Source organism: Lissotriton helveticus, chromosome 2_1 (assembly GCF_964261635.1).
Source record: "Lissotriton helveticus chromosome 2_1, aLisHel1.1, whole genome shotgun sequence".
Lineage (NCBI taxonomy): Eukaryota > Metazoa > Chordata > Amphibia > Caudata > Salamandridae > Lissotriton > Lissotriton helveticus.
Window position 1 is genome coordinate 580,847,347 of NC_136059.1, and position 17,680 is coordinate 580,865,026.

Genomic DNA, 17,680 nt, shown 5'->3' on the forward strand with positions numbered 1-17,680 from the left:
ATATCTTCGTGCCTGACATCTCCAGTCTACATCAGGTTGGAAGTGTTACTAGTCACTACTCTGCGCACCCGACCCAGGAACTCGCCCAAGAGGAGGAGTCTGACACGATCATCTTCGCTCCCCTATACAAGTCGTGAGGCCGTATAGATATCTTAAACAGAGGGAACATACTACGACTCCTCCAAGCCACCCCAAAGTTAGCAAATATTCACAGTTCTGACCTACTGTACGTTGAGTTTTTACCAAACAATGGTCTGCCAAACCCTGAAGCCTCCAAAACTAGATGGAAAACACCGGAGAAAGCCAGTAGAATTACTCAAGAAAGCAAACAATTCCAAAATTGGAGGATCACACTAAAATCAGTGCTTAAACCACAATACCCAGCTCCATTTCTAATTACAGACAGTCTACCTAGATCAGTGACTTCAGTCCTAAGGGGAGCAAGGGGCCGAACATCAATAGCCAGTCAGTCCCCACCAAAGGAATCTTTGTTTACGAATGGAAGGCAAGGGCTACAACGCACTATCCTCCTAACGCACCCAAATTGACACAGGACGCCGTCTTCATCATCCCCTCGATTGGGCTCCAACGAAGTCAAAATCTGCATCTGGAATATTACCGGCTTAAATTCCAAGCTAAGCGACCGTGACTTCCTGAACTATCTTAAAACCTTTGACATCATTTTACTCCAGGAGACCTGGTAAGATAAACCCTTCAACCTACAGGGATACACCTCCAGCTTCACCCCAGCTACTAAAAGCTCCAAATTTGGACACTGATCAGGGGGTTTACTCCTCTATTCCGCTATAAAAAAAATTGGTGAAATGTATCCTATAAAAACACATATCACCTCTCCAAGCTGTATCCAGGCTTCAATGGTCAAGTTGTTCCTTAATCAGACAGCACAAAAGGTAATACTGATAGACATCTACCTTCATCCTAAACACAAACAACAAACATCCAAGGAAGTGATTAAAGAAGTAACAAGAATAATAGAAGAGGAGGACACAGACAAAGTCATCCTGGCAGGAGACTTCAATATGCATCTTTTAGGGAATAGCCAGGAAGATGACCTTATACAGGATCTGACTGGTATATGGGGAATCCCGACTCAGGGCCCCTCAATGGTAACTAAACCAACAAAGAGTTCAAGCTATCTACTCTCAGAACTAGAGCACCTGAATTTGAGGGCAGTTAACGTCCGCTTCACGGAAGATAACGCCCCGGCACCCACATTTCACTCATCCAAAGTATCCTCCTACCTTGACTTCACTTTTGCAACGCTATCCATGTTTGACAGGATAGCCTCATTTCAAATAGGCAACAACACACATAGCGATCACATGCCACAAGAAATGACACTTCATTCTACATCAACATCGTCTCAGGAGGCCGACAAATCCATTGTTTCAGTAGGAACAACAAACTTTCATCGCATTAGGTGCAACTTAACAAACATAGAAACAGTGGCAGTAGTAGCAAAAGAAGTGTTTAAGGAAGGACAGGACAACTTAGGTCACCCGTTGGAAACTTGGGAAAAATTCATCTGCGCCCTTGGCAACAAACAAAAAGCTAAAACCCCATTTCTACCTGAAGATGGGATTAAAAATTAACATCAAGGAAAAATTCCTAAGACTCCGACTGGGGGTCGGCCCCTTTAATCAATTTCTGCCGCCTTGGGAGAGAAAGGGAGGAGTCCAGCAGTGTTGTTTATGCGGCAGCAGCATTGAGGACGCAATTCATGTTATATGCATCTATAACACGTTAAAAGATATAAGGGTCACTCTGCTAAAGCCAGCATTCAAACAGTACGGAGCCAGATCGTGCAGACAAGCGTTAATGCTGTGCTTCAACCCCGAGCTGGTCCAGTTAAATTGCCAGCTAATTAAATTCCTCAACATAACCGCAAAAAGAATGAAGCACCGGATCGGATCGAGCGGCAAAAAGACTATTGATTACAAGAACCGACCTGAACTAGAAGAATAGCTACAGTCAAAATAATATTAACAGTCAACACGGCTAACGGGCAGAATGTTTTAATAATTTGAGCTCTCTTTTAACGTGATGTAAAACCTTTTATTATATAATGATTTTATCAATAACCGTGAGAAATGTTTATCTTTTGTATGCAATGGTTTTAATTAATCAAGCATAATAAAATAAACTTCAAACCCCTTTATTTTATGTTTTTCAGAGTGCAATAAAGCACAAATGCTTTTAACCACCAATTTAAAACGACTAGAAAATACAGAACAATTAACACTGGAAAACACACCAAATAAAACCCAGTGGGATGGAACTATAACTTGTACCTTAAAGTAACTGTACCTCGCTCCCCCACTATGCACAGTCTTGTCTTCAATGGAATAATTTCAGATGTTGCTGTCATGTTATCAATGATGTCATAGATCATGTCATCAGTGCTATATATGTGGAGTAATTAGCTATACATGGCAAGGGTGCGAGTTATAGTTACTTTAGGGCACAAGTTATAGTTACTGGGGATAACTATAACTGCTAAATTCCAGTGGTATTTGTTTAGTTTTAAACATTATGTTGTCATTGAAAGTTTCACCTAACTATAACTTTACTTTAACCTTTGTTTTTTTCTGTGAGTTTCTAATGTTTTTGTTAATGTAAAGCAAGATATAATTACAATTACGATTCCTAACTACAACATCACTTTAACCCTTGTTTTTTTCCAGTGAATTTCTAGGCTTTTTGTTTTAACATTAAGTAATATCTTATTACCATACGTAACACCAACCCCATGCCTTCAGTCAGGCCCTGCATCTAAACCCTTGCAGGCAAGCAACCCCATGCTGAGTATAGCCTTCTGGCATGCAGAGCATGCGGTTCGTCTTTCAGGTCCTGCCTTCACTCTGGCAGACTTACATTGACAAAGAGTCACTACAGCAAAATATAATAAGTGGGTCTATTTGTAATCAAATGCATAGTTCAGTAATTTACACAATGCAATGTTTAAAAATAGGAATTATTATAAAAAGGTTGAATGGAGTTTTATTTAAAAAATCATGAAATCAACATGTCTGTGAGTCTTTCTGTTAACAGTTTTTATTATTGCACTTTACGGCCTGAAAATGGTAAAAGTCATGGGAATGTGGGTTAAAAAAAAACATGTCTTCAAATCTTTCTTGTAAAAATGTTCAGCCCAATAAACACAATCATAAAAACAACCACAAGAGGGACTTGCAATGGAAGAGCAAAAGGCTACAGCTAAAAGTGTTTTTGAAAAGAAATTGTAAGTTCTCCTGGGGTCATGGATTCAAAGACCCAGGAAACTCATTGTTTTTGTATGTGGTCTGGGAGTTGTTGAACTCCCTGCAGCACATCTGCAACAATAAAAAAAAGTTTGGTGGTGGGTTACAGAGCTCTTGCAGGGCATTATGGGGCGCCCTTCATGAAGCGGCTCCTGACGCTCATTTATTAATCTTTCTTTTTCTATTTTGGGGTCTCGGTGCCCACCTGGGACACTGTTTTTACAATTATTGGGGAGGGGGAGTGCCTGTTTGGGAGCAGAGTTAGTGTTCAATCTCGCTTGGCGGGAGTTACCACAGCCCCCGCCAAGCGGAAACAAACAGCTATGTGTCTGGGGTGGGCACCCCAGGACATAGGGAGCCGGCCCTGAGGGGTGGCAGAACCCAGGGCCTTTCATAGCTCCAGGTGGGGGACTGGGTAACCCCCCTCTCACTTTTCAAAATTTCATAGGTCCTGGGGAGGTGGTGGTCCCTGAGGGGTCTGTGGGGTCTCCTTTGCATATATTTTATTTTAGCCCCGGGGAGGCTGTGTTCCCCGGGGCTTCAAACATCCCCAGGAGGGGGTCTGTGCGGCCCCCTCAATCTATCATGGCCACCATCTATCATATTCATAAATCCCCGGGAAAGTGGTGGTCCCCGGGGCTCAATAGAGCCATAGAACGTGGGACTGGTGTGCCCCCTTCCTTATTTACCACATGCCTCCAAGACCTGGCGCAAGCTTGCTTTTTATTTATTTTTTCGCCAAATTCCCAAATCCTCTGTGCTTTTCAGCTGGGTGCCAAGGGGACCACAGGACCAGGGCAAGGGGGTCAGGGTATTCCTTCCATGCCTCCTTTTCTTTTTTTACTGGTTTTGGGACTTGGCGTCAGCCGAGTCCCAACATGGCTGCCAATACTTCCTGGTTGAAGTGTTGGTAGGCAACGAGATCTCTATACAAGAATCCCTAGACATACAAATTTGGATTTATTTTATTAACTCTAAAACTATGGAATGGATTTACACCAAATAACTACTTACAGTCCTGTTACCTTCAGTAAGGCCCACGAAGCAGGATTGCTGAGAAGTTGTCAGAGGCCACACTCCCTTTCTTCAAACGCGCCTCGTAGCTCACTACTAGTTGGAGAATGAAGTCCCCTTGACTCTTGAGGGTCCTTGGGCCCCATTTCAATAATGGGGGGTAGACAGCACATCCCCCCTATGGTGCCAATTTGGCCCTGGGGACCCCATTCCCCAGGGCCTGGTCTCTCTACTGGGTGCCCTAGGGAAACACTACAACCAAAATCAGGGACTTCCACAACAGCAACACACCTGATCTTCTCTTCTAGACCGGAACATGGCTCAATCCAGCCTCCAACCGAGACATCACTGCAGCCATCCCGTCCACCTACAAATTGTACACCAGAACCACACCCATAAACCAGGTGGAGGACTCACGATCATCTCCAAAAACAAAATCGACTGTACCACCTCCATGAAAATCAACCTCATGGAACACCCCTACTTCAGAATACAAACGGACTACAATCCCACCCTTATAGGGAACACTCACCTACCATCCCCCGGGCTCCGGAGCAGAACCACATCCCAGACTTCATTGCTCCCCTCTCCATCAGATAAACCAACTCCAGACCCCTTGGGGACCTCGATTTCCACCTGGAAGACACCACAGACACTAACTCAACAGCCACAGCAACCTCAGACTCACCCAGCTCACCCAAGGACCACCCCACACAGCAGGCCACACCCTCAACCCTATTTTCTCCTCCAACAACAGGATAACACCACCCACAGGACCGCTCTCACAAGGCCTGATCACTACATTATACATTTTAAGATACCTGCCCACCAAGCCACCCCATCAGAGAAAACCTAAAGCACCATCACTGGGAAAAATGTCCAAAGAAATGTGGGCTAAGACCCTACAGGATCGCCCATCGAACCACACAGGGAACCTCAATGTTGAAACCAAGTTCTTCAATAAATAATTCACCAACTGCGCCAACCACAATGCTCCCACCAGAGACAAGACGTACAAAAGCAACAATCGACACAGCTGGTAAATGAACAACCTCGGGGAGTCCATGCTCCACTGCATACAGCTTAAGAGAAAATGAAGACTCAACAAAAACAGCATTGCATGATCCACATAAAAAACACCTTCAACTTCTACCACCAACAACTATGGGGCTAAAAAAAAAAGGCCCTAACTCTTAGACTGAAAGCCAGCTCCAACAACGGCAATGAGCTCTTCACCCTTGTCAAGGAGTTCTCCAATCCAGCAGCTGCCAACAACAACATCCTCCCATCGCAAGCACTCTGCAACCTCTCTAAGTTCTATGAACAGAAGATTGCCAAGATCTACAACACATTCGATCCACAGCTATCGATACAAACTTCCCCAACCAGGCGGACTCCTCCTTCATTGCCAAACAGTAGCTATGTAACTGGAATCCCCTCTTGAACAAAGAAACCACCGAACTGATGATTACTATCCAATCAGAAGCCCCCTCAGACCCATGCCCCTACTTCATATACAACATTGGAAGAGCTGCAACCACCCTTGTTGAGAAATCTCCCCAGGAGGCATTCTAGCACCTGAATATAGCATTAGGGGACGCAAATTCTCACTCACACTCGCCAACTTAACATTGGCAAGGTGTGCACAAGAAAAAACTCAGCCCTGCGGCAATTGGCGGAGTTCTGCCGGAACTCTGCGCTCCAAGCAAAATGCGGAGAGGTAAAAACTTTGCCGGCCGAGAGGAATATGTCGCCCACCCCTATCCACAATATCGTTCCAGCTAACCTCAACTACCACCTTAACTTCTTCCAACCCACCAGTCACCTTTGATCTGCGACCTAGGCAACAGTACACCTCCCTTGCATCAAGAAGACCAGAAGAAGAGGGTGCTTCTTCTCATACCTCGCAGCCAAGACCTGGACAATATCCCGAAACACCTCAGAACCTCCCCCTCCCTCATGGACTTCCGAAGGCACCTCAAGATATGGCTCTTCCAGATGAAACTGGCATGATCTACTCCTCCCCACTCAGGGTTGCTCTACTCAGTGCCTGGATACTCTCAGGGGTGATTATCTATGCTCTACAAATTCACATAACAACATAACATAAAAGAGTTCACCTATGCACAGGTTATAGAATGTGTACAATCTTGTGTTAGACAGAGATATGCCTGGAAAGTCTTGCAGTTAGGAGTATGCTGAGCACTCAGGTCCCATCCTGGAGTACCAGACACTCTTCAAAAACCATGTACAGTTGGATGTCTGACATTTTCACCACAACACTGAACTGCCATGCTAATCAGAGAATAACCTGCTACTAAATACTACAGCCAAATTATGAAATTGATCAACTGCCTTTGGACCACAAATAAGCCACAGAAATTAGATATAAGCTGGTATCAGTACTGCAGACACACACAATTTGAGGACAGATAAGGACAACTAGATTGATCTATTCCATCCATGTCCTACACAGGACTTACATGATCACTAACATTAATCTTGTTTAGTTAGTACTATTATTCTAGTTTTTTCCCGAGCCTTAATAAATGTGCCTGCTGTTTTTAATTCCACTTCCACACTCTCTGCAATTTCCTTTGCCTTGCACAAGAAATTTCGTTTGAATTCAACAAGACTTTGGAATAATCTTTACTCAGAATCGCAGTCCCTCACCAGCTTCACAGAGTTCAAGAGGAACATGAAAAATTGTCTTTTATTAGAGTAATTCTGCTACTTAGAAAATATGAACTCCCTCCTAAGCATTTTTTTCGCACTTCCAGAGTTTCTTTGTGCCCTTTCTCCTTCCTGTAACTGATCCTCTCTCTACCATCCCAATCCCTTTTCCCCTTGGTCAAGGTCTGCTACCCTGTGAGTTCTTCAAAACAGCTACTGTAGTGTGGGCTCCATATAAGTCGTGTAAATAATACTAAATAAACTGGTATTATTTTGTCATGCTAACTCTGTTACACCTACATTCATTGTTTTCATCAGATAATCTAAAACACTAGAAATATGGAATTTGAGATAGTAAATGATAAACTTTACACCAAACCACTGATCATAACATAACTATTGTAACAGTAACACTTATCACAAATGTAAGCATCTGTAGAACAATAATATGGAGGTTACTCGCAGAAAAATATTTGTTTGATTCAGGTCCATACCTTTGCTGTTTTATCTGCTCTGGAAGACTGTAGGCCCTTTGTTCTAAAACACACAAAAAATGACAATCACATACTGTATGTAAGTTTGTGTACAGTATGAATGTGTTAAAACACACAGCCACCACCACGATTTATGATTAACATTTATTATGATTGGTACAATACGATTTCACAAAACTGATCAGATTGGAAAACCACAACATAAAAATGATTGAACACCATTAAGCACACATTTCTCCACAACCACACTGGAAAATAAAAACAACTAATGGCTCTGATCGTTTAAGGTTACAAATTTGAGATTCACGGGATCTATTTTTAATATTGGAGATGCAGTTGCAAGGAGCTTGATTCATAAAAGGAAGAGTAAATGTATGAAATGAGATATAGGTCTACGTTTCTTTCAGATGTGATTGTATAATATGCAAGTCTCAAATGAATACTGACATTAGAAACATAAGGCATTATAAATCATAGATTTACAGCTATATAGTTACAGAAATTTTCCATAGAGAAAATATTTTCTTTGAAGTCAGCCTTTTTGCCTATAACAGCAACAAATATTGGGCCACTTGAGTGTTTTTCATGGAAATGTGTAATCATACTCCTGCCGCTTGTGGCATTAGGAGAACACACGCAAAATGGGTGTGAAAAATCACTTAGAACAGAATGAAAGAATACTAGTGAGGGAAATAATATTAAACAGTTCCAAGCAAATTTGTTTCAGCACTGATTTCAAATAGAGTGAAACGAGGAGGAATCATGTTGGGAAATTCCAATATATCGCCTATCATTTTTACAAATTGGCTTTTCTCCTTTTATTGTTATGTCCCAAGTCATCCAGGAATTTCCACTGCCAGCTCATGGTAATTTGGAGCAAAGGTATGTTGTACTTTGCCGTCAACTGTGATTTGCTTATGTTGATAACAAACCTGGTATTCTCAGACTAAAATAAAATTTAAACAGATGCGCTTTCCTGCATGAAGAGTACATTGCCACCACTGCCCAAAGATCAATGAAGAAAATCTCATGCAAGGTTGTTTTGCGGTCTTGGTTACCATTGCAGTACTTACTGCTGGGATGGAGCAGAGACATAGATTTAGACAGCGAAAGAGCCTGCAGTAGGGATCGCCCATTGTTGTGGATAACACCATCTACAGAGCAGGAATAAATCCTTTAGAGATACATATAGATTGTAAGACGTTCTCGACCTTTGCTGATGGTATCCTCTTCTTCGTGAGAAAAAGTTCTTACATTCATAGTGGTAAGACCAAATACGAGGATTAAGCTTCCAGAATAAAATGACCAGCAAATCATCCTAAATTTATTTATTAGAACATTTAAGTAATGAGGTGTATTGACATTGTAGCAATGGCTCATAAAATTCCCCATTTAAAACTGGCATGGTATCTCACACTCTTTAAACATTTATACCCACTCACAGATGATCCATAAATATTTTTCTCAGAACTTACCTTGTTTATAAATATACTTTAGTGCAACATCTTTTTCACCCCTTCTGCTCAAAACAGCATGTAGAAAAGTTTGATTTACAAACATCAGACACTTAGGTAAACCCTCATTATTCCTCAGTTACAGGCACTTGAAAACCTCAAAGTTAAGTATAGTTATTCTCTTAGTTTCCCTCTGCTTTTCTTTATTCGAGTTTAGCAATCTTTTCTTTGCTTCATGATCTGGCTGTCACTTGCCTGCTAATTAGTATTTTGGATCCTCCTAAACACCACCGTAATTTTCTACTTCCACTAATGCAACTGAACTTTTCTGTGTCTGAAACTAATTTATATTTAGATAAAATTCACCACTTCTGGTTTTGTAGCCATTTCCCTATGGTCTACAGCCTTCTAACACTCCGGTTATGTCCATCTTTCCATTGATTTTACCCCCAGCTTTTAATTTTGCACACATTTGCCCGCTTAACCACCCATTTCTCCTGTAATCTACACAATTTTCTAGTTTATGGCCAGTCTAGCACCTGTTCTAGCAAACAAATCCAAGAACCCTGGAGACAAGCAATGCAATTTATTGCAAATCTAAGGTATCTTCATGAAAACTTGAAAAACACACAATAATAACAATAATCACGATAATAAGAAAATAATGGTAACAATTGTAGTAATGGTAATAGTAAAATAATATTATTAATAATAATAATAATAATAACCACAATCATAAAATAATACATTTAATAGTAGACATTATAGTACTAAAATCATTCTTTTATCATTACCACCTATAATATGTGTATGGCATGTTATTATATTAGTAAGAATAACACTAACGGTAGTATAATAATAATGATTTATAATTAACATTTTTACATATACAAAATACAATTAATAATAATTAGTGTCATTAATATTGTTAATCTTATCATTAACACTCAAAATAATAGGCGTAAACCTAAAGATAATGAGCTTAATTATTATTACTATTATCATTATCAATATTAATAGCAATGTAAGACTACTACTAATACTAAGACTACTCCTGCTATGGTAACTATATTAACTTTTATTGTTATTATTAGTTGTAGTCGCATTATTATGATTTATTATTATTAATATTATTGCTAGTGTTAACCCCTTCCATGCGTGCGCCGGGCAACGGCCATCGTGAGCACTACGTTCGTAGTGCTGCACACGTCCATTGTCCGACGCGGCCCCGACCATACCTTTAAACAGCTGCACCGCAGCGGAATTGCCACTGTGGTTAAGCGGTTAATAACATTACAATTGTTCAACAGTAACATCCACAGAGAATGAAGATCTTGACAAGAGAGCAAAGCAAAGTCCTAAAATGAAATGACAGAAAAGAGACAGATCCTCCTCTCGAGTGTGCAGCTACTGAGACTCAAGATGAAGACACTTGCATCATTCCTTACCAATGACCAGCTTCCACTGATGCCACAAATGTGCTCTGGTTAAGGGAGAGCACAGCACTGTAGGCAACAGGAAGTGCCCCTTGTCCAGTGGCTGGCACCAGAAGACGAGGGCCTGATTCCCAATGCCATCTTCACGTGTTATTGTCACATGAACAGGCCACTTACAAGGGCAAATCAGGGTTTGGAGTTCACAAACCATGAATTTACAGTCATTCTAGCAGTCACTAATGCATAATTGCTATCCCGTCAATGGGTAATATAATATTGTTCATGTGTACATTCTATTCCAGGGTGTGGAGTGGGTGTTCCGGGCCAGCGATGTCCTGCTAGCTTTGGAGGCATCCACAAACTAACAAATTTGTGGGCATTCACAGATGTTTCTATGACCCATGATTACTCTGGAGATGATCAGAGATGTACTCCTGCCAAGGGTATTAGTCACTACCTGTGCGTGATGGAAATAGGAAGGACACCCCCTGAAGTTGGTTGGGGTCTGGAGGAGGGGATTTATCCAAGGAGGGAAAGGTATTTTCATATGTGCAATTGTCCAGTGTATACTGTAACAAATGCAAAAACCTCTATGCGTGGCAGGAAATACAAATTCTAAAATGTTTACCAGGAGTACTACTGCAAACATTTCAACAATCACAGGCTTCCATACGTGCTCTTGGAAATGTCTAAAGTTTAGAAATTTGCACCCAAGCGAGGCAATGAACGTGTGGGCTGATGACGGAAGCCATTCCTGATTGGTACTTGGTGGATTTCCTTCCACCGAATGCGTGTTTCCTACATGAACGTGGAATCATTCATTTTGATGGCATTGGTTAGACGCAGACATAGGTGAGGGTATACTGTTTTGCATTTGCAATGAACGCACTAATCTCCTGCACTTTGTGGTAATACTTTTAGATATGAATGAAAGGAATCTAGAGGCCTCACACGTAATTCAGACGGCACCGTTCACGGAAAGATAAACCTATCTAAAATTCAGATACTACTAAAAATATAGCCTTAGCAACTTGTTCTGTGTGCTCCAGGAAGTGGAAAAATTAAACTGGGGAAGATTGGAAGATTAAGTTAAAAAATATCGAATTAGGGAGCTCTGGATCTTTTCACTTTTCTCTTCAAATGCTTAACCGCAACCTCCAATTTAGAGGGTTTTGTCTTTGCATATTCAAAACAAAAATGTGCTTAACATGGAAAACGTTATAAATAGCAACAAAATAAGCATTATTTGATTGGCTGTTTAACATATGACCCTAATTTGCTTAGTTTGAAGAACAAATACAAATTTGCCCCACACAGTCCCACAGCCCCCATAACTAGCATATTTGCAAGGAATAATTATTAGGGCCATAGAACGCCTTCGAAGCAATCCTTTATTGTCGCCCTAATTAGGACCCAATTGTACGTGCTGAAGAAGTCCCTGTCTGGCTCCACTTGAACTGACAGTTCCTTCCTACCTGTTTGATTTTACCTTCTTTTCATAATGCCTTCTTCTCACAGCTACCTCATTTTCAGGAAATGTCTTTTTTGACATGCCACCTTGATTACTTGTAAAGCGCTCTTAGTGGCACTAAGAAAAATAATAAATAAATATTGCACTGATTTTGAAAGCTTATGGCTGGGGTTGCTTTTTTGATTAAACATAATTTAAACAAAATGTACTGTTATGTTATGCAATATTTTCGTTTTCTTAATCCTATCGCAGAGCATTTAAATCAGTTTATATCTATGCACGTACATAATTCTATATATGAGTAGGTCACATAAGAAGGGCCCAGCTGACAATCATAATTTCCTTTTACTGAAGACGTCAACACAACCTAAAGCGTAGTCTCACGCCAATAACTCATGAAACTGCCCACTATTTTGTTTGGTAACACGCGGAATATCAGAAATATGAATGGAACTGACATACTGATGTGATCCAGGGGATACCCCGTGTCGTTGCATTATGATGCATTGCAGACTTTGCTTGAGGCAACAACAAATATAGTACTACGTCACTGAGCTACATGCATGTCCTCAACAGAAAGGCATTTGATGTCATGAACTGGGCAGCACATTTATTTATCTTGATATTTTATGCTCATCACATCTGTATCAAAAGATTACTTTTACAAAGCACTTTTTCCCTCTTAAACCTTTTTTAGTAGTAAATAGAATTAATGTCGCCCATTGTATTTGGAATCTCAAACGCTAGCAGTAGCGAAAACTCTATAAAAATGAGGCTTACCTTCAGTGGAGTCGCACGCTGCAACATCCCGGATCACGCGTGATTTCCCCGGATAAGACTTTGGTGATGAGCATGAATAGGAACGCAGTCGAACCCCAGATGCCAACAATTCCTAAAAGAGGTCAAAGCAGATCATAAATAGTTGATGATCATCATGACATCGTCTACGGTGCATATACACCAGGCAGTTTATTGGTGTTAATAAAATTCCTATGTTGCAGGTATGTGCTCTATGTATGGAGCGCGGGTGGAGTCTGCGGGAGAACAAAGCTATCATTTGCACTTGCTGAGCTTCAACACTGCCTGACAAGTTTGTCTTACAAACTGAAAAGCTTTCAATACAAAGTGTCTTGGCTCACCCGTAAAAACTGGGCAGCTAAACAGCTCCCAGAGGAATCTGTGTAGTGTTGTGTGTAACAAACCAACTAACAGCAACACATTTGAAGACATAATATGCTTAAGGGACAAAAGCAGATTTAAGTGGAAAGAGAGAAGAATGCCACAACAATGGAAGCAAACGTGGAACTTGAAGGGCTGTGTCATAGGCCAAGGTTTGGAGGAGCAGCTGATTAAGAGGACTGATGTTTGGGTAGTTGGGTGTTGCTTGATGGAGGATGACATGGAGGTCCTGAGTTAAAACGAACCAGGGATTTGAGTAACACAATATTGATGATCGCTCCGGCCGGTGGATGGCTCAAAGAAGTTGGTAAGTGAGGACTCCAAAACAAAACCAGACTGCAAAGACATGATACCCACTGCATCATCCTTCTACATGGCAGAAATGAATGCACTGGGAATAAGGACATAATATCAAAGGAATGCACTTATCGCCTAATGGGCTAAAACAAGCACAAAAAATATTAGGATGTATGCCCCAAATATCCAATAGCAATGAAACCTACTATGGATTTGCCCACTACTCTATTTATCATAGAACCTGGGATAAAAGAGGTACATTTGCTGAACTCAGTGTAATTATTTCCTCTACCGCTGCAAAAGATGGGAATACAAATAATGCAACAGGTAAATGAGAACAGACACATCATTACAAAACTGTTAACAGAGGATGCCAGTATACAACCGTTGACGAAAAAAGTGCAGCAGATAATTACTAACTTAGAAAAGCTAAAAAGCATGCTTTAAAACATACGTCAAAGTGTATCACATATTATTCAGTCTCCAGACAACGTGTTGCTAAAGGGAGTGAATTACCAGATGAACATGTTTAGAAAGGCCATGCTCTGCTCAATCGAAGAAATGCATCGACATGCACAGTGTCCTGGGACTCCAAACTGGTCTGCTGCAATATCATGAACATAGGGCTACCAAAAAACAGATACTGAAACTACAAAGAAGCACATAACAGCTTCAAACTCAAGAAGCAAAATCTTATTTCCCCAGGTGTGATGACCCTGCACTTGCTCCCCGAACAACAAATAATCACATTTAAAAACCTGTATACAATCCACAAAGCCTTCTGGGAAGAAGTCTGATATCCCTTCAGAATTCTAAGATGAAAGCAAGCAACAGTAATCACAGAAGGTTAGATGGAGAAAACACTGAAAACTGACACAGGAGACAAAATGATAAGTCTTGTAAAGAGTCCAACCTCATTTCCCAAGATTTGGTAAAGAGCGGAAAACAATGCTATTCAGTCAAACCTTTGACCGGGCATTGTGACCAGCCTAGCAGGGTCAAAACATCATCTCAGTAAAGTGGTTACTGAAGCGATTCACCACTTTCTTAACTACAACCTGTCCCGTCCTATGGCTCTGAGCAATCCATCTGACATCATCAGGCATGAAAAATGTAAATACCGGGTTTTTAATGTCTTTTCAGCAGTCAAAAACATTAGGAATATGATGGTGAGAAACAAAATGTTTTGGTGCTTTCATACCAAACAATGTGAAATGAAAGAAGAAACAGCCTTTTTGGTTACTTATCATGATAGACGGAATTGCACTAAAGGTAATTTGGCACCCAAAATATTACACTTGTTAAGAGAAAATATAATATAAAATAGGGGACAACATGGAACCGCTTAGACACACATACAACTAGTCCTTTAATGAATTAAGCAGGGAAAGCAATACCTCTCATCGGTGCTTAATTTTTAAAAACATAAGTGCCAGGGCCCTCATCAGAAGGCAACTGCAGCTGGCGCCAGCCCTTGGCCCTGCAAGCGCTGCCAATGACAAAACGAACATATTTATTAACCATTACACTCCTACAAGTGTGACAATTTGCACTATTCCAGGCCACAAAACAATAAAAATGGTTTGGGTGGCAGGTATTAGTCACTTTTAAAGTATATTGAATTAATACACAACTGTTGTTGAGCTGATCTCTCAATTAGAAAAACAACGCCACCATGTGGCAGAGTGTCAAAAGTGCCGGCGTTAAGAATTAAGTGCTGGTGCCCAGCACCGGAAGCCACCAGCTCAAACTGAGCATGGCCTCTTACACACATGGAGAAGAAAGAGGCTATGGAGTCGTATCTAGCAAAATGTCTTAATTTCATGACATTTTTAGACATACAGTAGGTAGTTTGTTTCTGTATGTGTATTTTGTCAGCCAGTTATTACTAAGAATTTTATTTAAAGTGTGGTGGACTGTACTTCATTCTGCAGGTCAGAGGAGGAAGGTGCTCTGCTGGCCTGGCGGATACTGCACGTTATCATTTGGAGTAAATTTTCCTTCGGCACGTGAGGTTGGGGCTTTTCTTCCATCTCATCTTCAATAGCATCTAGTGTTGTCCTTTTTGAAAGTGGTTTGGGTGCTTTTTGTAATATCCAAGGAAAACCAAAGTTATTTAAAAACTCATCTGTGTTTACAAACGTCAGACACTGCACAAAATACTTTCCATTCTTTGATAGTTCACTTTCCATTATCTCTTATTTCATCATGCTTCCATCAAATACAAGTGTAACGACATAAAATATTACAATGCATTCAAGATGATTATAAGTTGGAGGCTCAGCACAAGATTTGCCAATACCTAGGAATGATTTTATTAAACATTTTGAATCTAAAGCTTCAAAATATACAATAATCATATGGAGGCTGAAATTGAAAACATAATGATAGAATTGTGTGATGAAAACAAATGGTTACTAGGGGGCCCATTAGGATGTCGGGCGGATTGCCCTCGCCAGACTGGCGGTAGCCACCGTCAGCCTGGCGGGGGCAATCCGCCCAACATCCTCACTAGTTTTCCCCCCGCCATATATAGTATGGCTGGGGGGACCTCAGCAGACGGAAAAACCGTCCGCCGCTTTTCCGCCCCGGTCGCCTTGCGACCGCGGCGGAAAGGGCTTAATATGGTGGTGGTGTCCAATGGACACCGCCAGCCATATTATAGCAGGTGCCTGTCGCTTCGTGTATGCAAATGCATGCATTCATTTTTAAGATTGTGGCGGGCGGTCCAATGAGCACCGTCCGCCACAACGTTAAATATGAGGGATGCGCCCGCCACTGTGGCAGGCGCATCATAATGCACACATCGGGACCCTCTCCCTTTAGGCGGGCGGTCCCGTTTACCGCAAGGGTGACGGGCGGGCAAAGCCCACCCGCCATCCTAATGACCCCCTAGTTCTTCCGAATTGTGCAGAGCAAGGATGTAGCATCTTTATATAGTAATGCTGTTAGGATTTGGGATGGCAAGGCCGGTTGATCTGAAAGTTTATAGACTGGTGACAAGTGACAGAATAAAATCCACAAGAAGCAATTCCAGAAAAGAAAAATGACAATTTTTCTTAGTCAGGGGTGTGATGATCTGGTGTCAGTAGTCTGGTTAAAAATGCAAAATACACAGGGAGTTCAAATAGTGGTATTTTACAAACAAACAGTTTTGTACTTGAGGAGAGTTGGACGAAGAAATATATTAATAGCAGCTGAGAGTTCCAGACCCATCAGAGAAGCGGCTTGAGACCTGACTGAATAGTGAAGCGAGACATTTGGGGCTTCCGAATAGCACAGAATTTTGAAGCTTATGGTGTTATATTTGGCAGTAGATCTGTTTGAGAATAGGGCCCTAACAATATTTGAATCCTTAATGGGGGGGGGGGGGTTAGACCCCAAGCAGTTTAAATCTTGCAACACAGAGCCCTCACTGTGGAAATGCACTTGTGGGAGATCACAGAACCACCAACCCATGAGTATATTCAGGTTATTTTTATGATAGGTTGTGGCAGAAGGCTAATCACCTGGTTATACCGGGCCCTATTCAGTATTGGGAGAGCATCCCTGGACGGTTTAAAGGATCCTTGGGAAGCTGACCTTGGCACATCTTTCCACGAAAAAGAATGGATCAAAGTGTTAGAATATCACTGAAAGGTATCTCATATTGCTAGATTTCAATATAATCAATTCAACCACCATCCTATCTGACCACAAAATACCTAAGGCCTTATTACGAGTTTGGCGGTGGGGGAGGGACCACCATGCCAGCGGCCCGCTCCTGCACCGCCAAACCCGTGGTCGGGCCCCCGCCAGATTACAAATGTTTCTCGTTTTTGGTGGGCTTTTTTTTGTGGTGCCTCTGAAAATGGGCACTGCAATGGGAATGCTTAACGCACAAAACATAAAGGACTTACCTGCAGGCTGCCGCATCCCCGCACTTCTGGCTCTACTGCAGCACAGACAGTCTCCTGGACACCTCTCTGGCCAATCAAGACATTACTCTCATGCTGATGGCACCACGAGAGAAGCGCATGGATTGGCCTGAGCGCTCTGAACTTGTGCTCCCAAACAGACTGGGAGCCTGTGCCTGCTGTCTCCAACACAGCAACGCAGCTCAGGGTGGAGACTTCTCAGTGTGCATGTCAGTTTGGCTGTCCTAAGACGGCCGTCTAAACCCATGTGCCCTTAGCAGCAGTGCCTTTCACTCCTCCGTCATCACAATGGACCAGCCCCCTAGACTCGGCCCTATTTAGAAAAATAAAATGATAATAAACCTCTGTTATTATTATTTTATTTTCACAAGTTTTGGCGGCCGTGCGCTCCTGCGCTATAACAGAGGAGCCACCGCTATTAGTATAACTTGTGAAAAGAACAGAAGCTTGCAGGGGGCAATCCA

General features: G+C 41.7%; 1 protein-coding gene across 1 annotated transcript in view; it reads right to left on the minus strand.

The window, feature by feature from the left end:
• ARHGEF28 (Rho guanine nucleotide exchange factor 28) overlaps positions 1–17,680 on the minus strand; it is a 1,107,856-nt gene that overhangs the window by 255,661 nt on the left and 834,515 nt on the right. Inside the window, exons 13-15 of the mRNA XM_078675262.1 lie at positions 12,604–12,715; positions 8,536–8,616; positions 7,463–7,505 (exon numbers count right to left, since the gene is read on the minus strand). Of these exons, the coding sequence (XP_078531388.1) occupies positions 7,463–7,505; positions 8,536–8,616; positions 12,604–12,715 (236 nt within the window). The remainder of the gene's footprint in view (positions 1–7,462; positions 7,506–8,535; positions 8,617–12,603; positions 12,716–17,680) is intronic.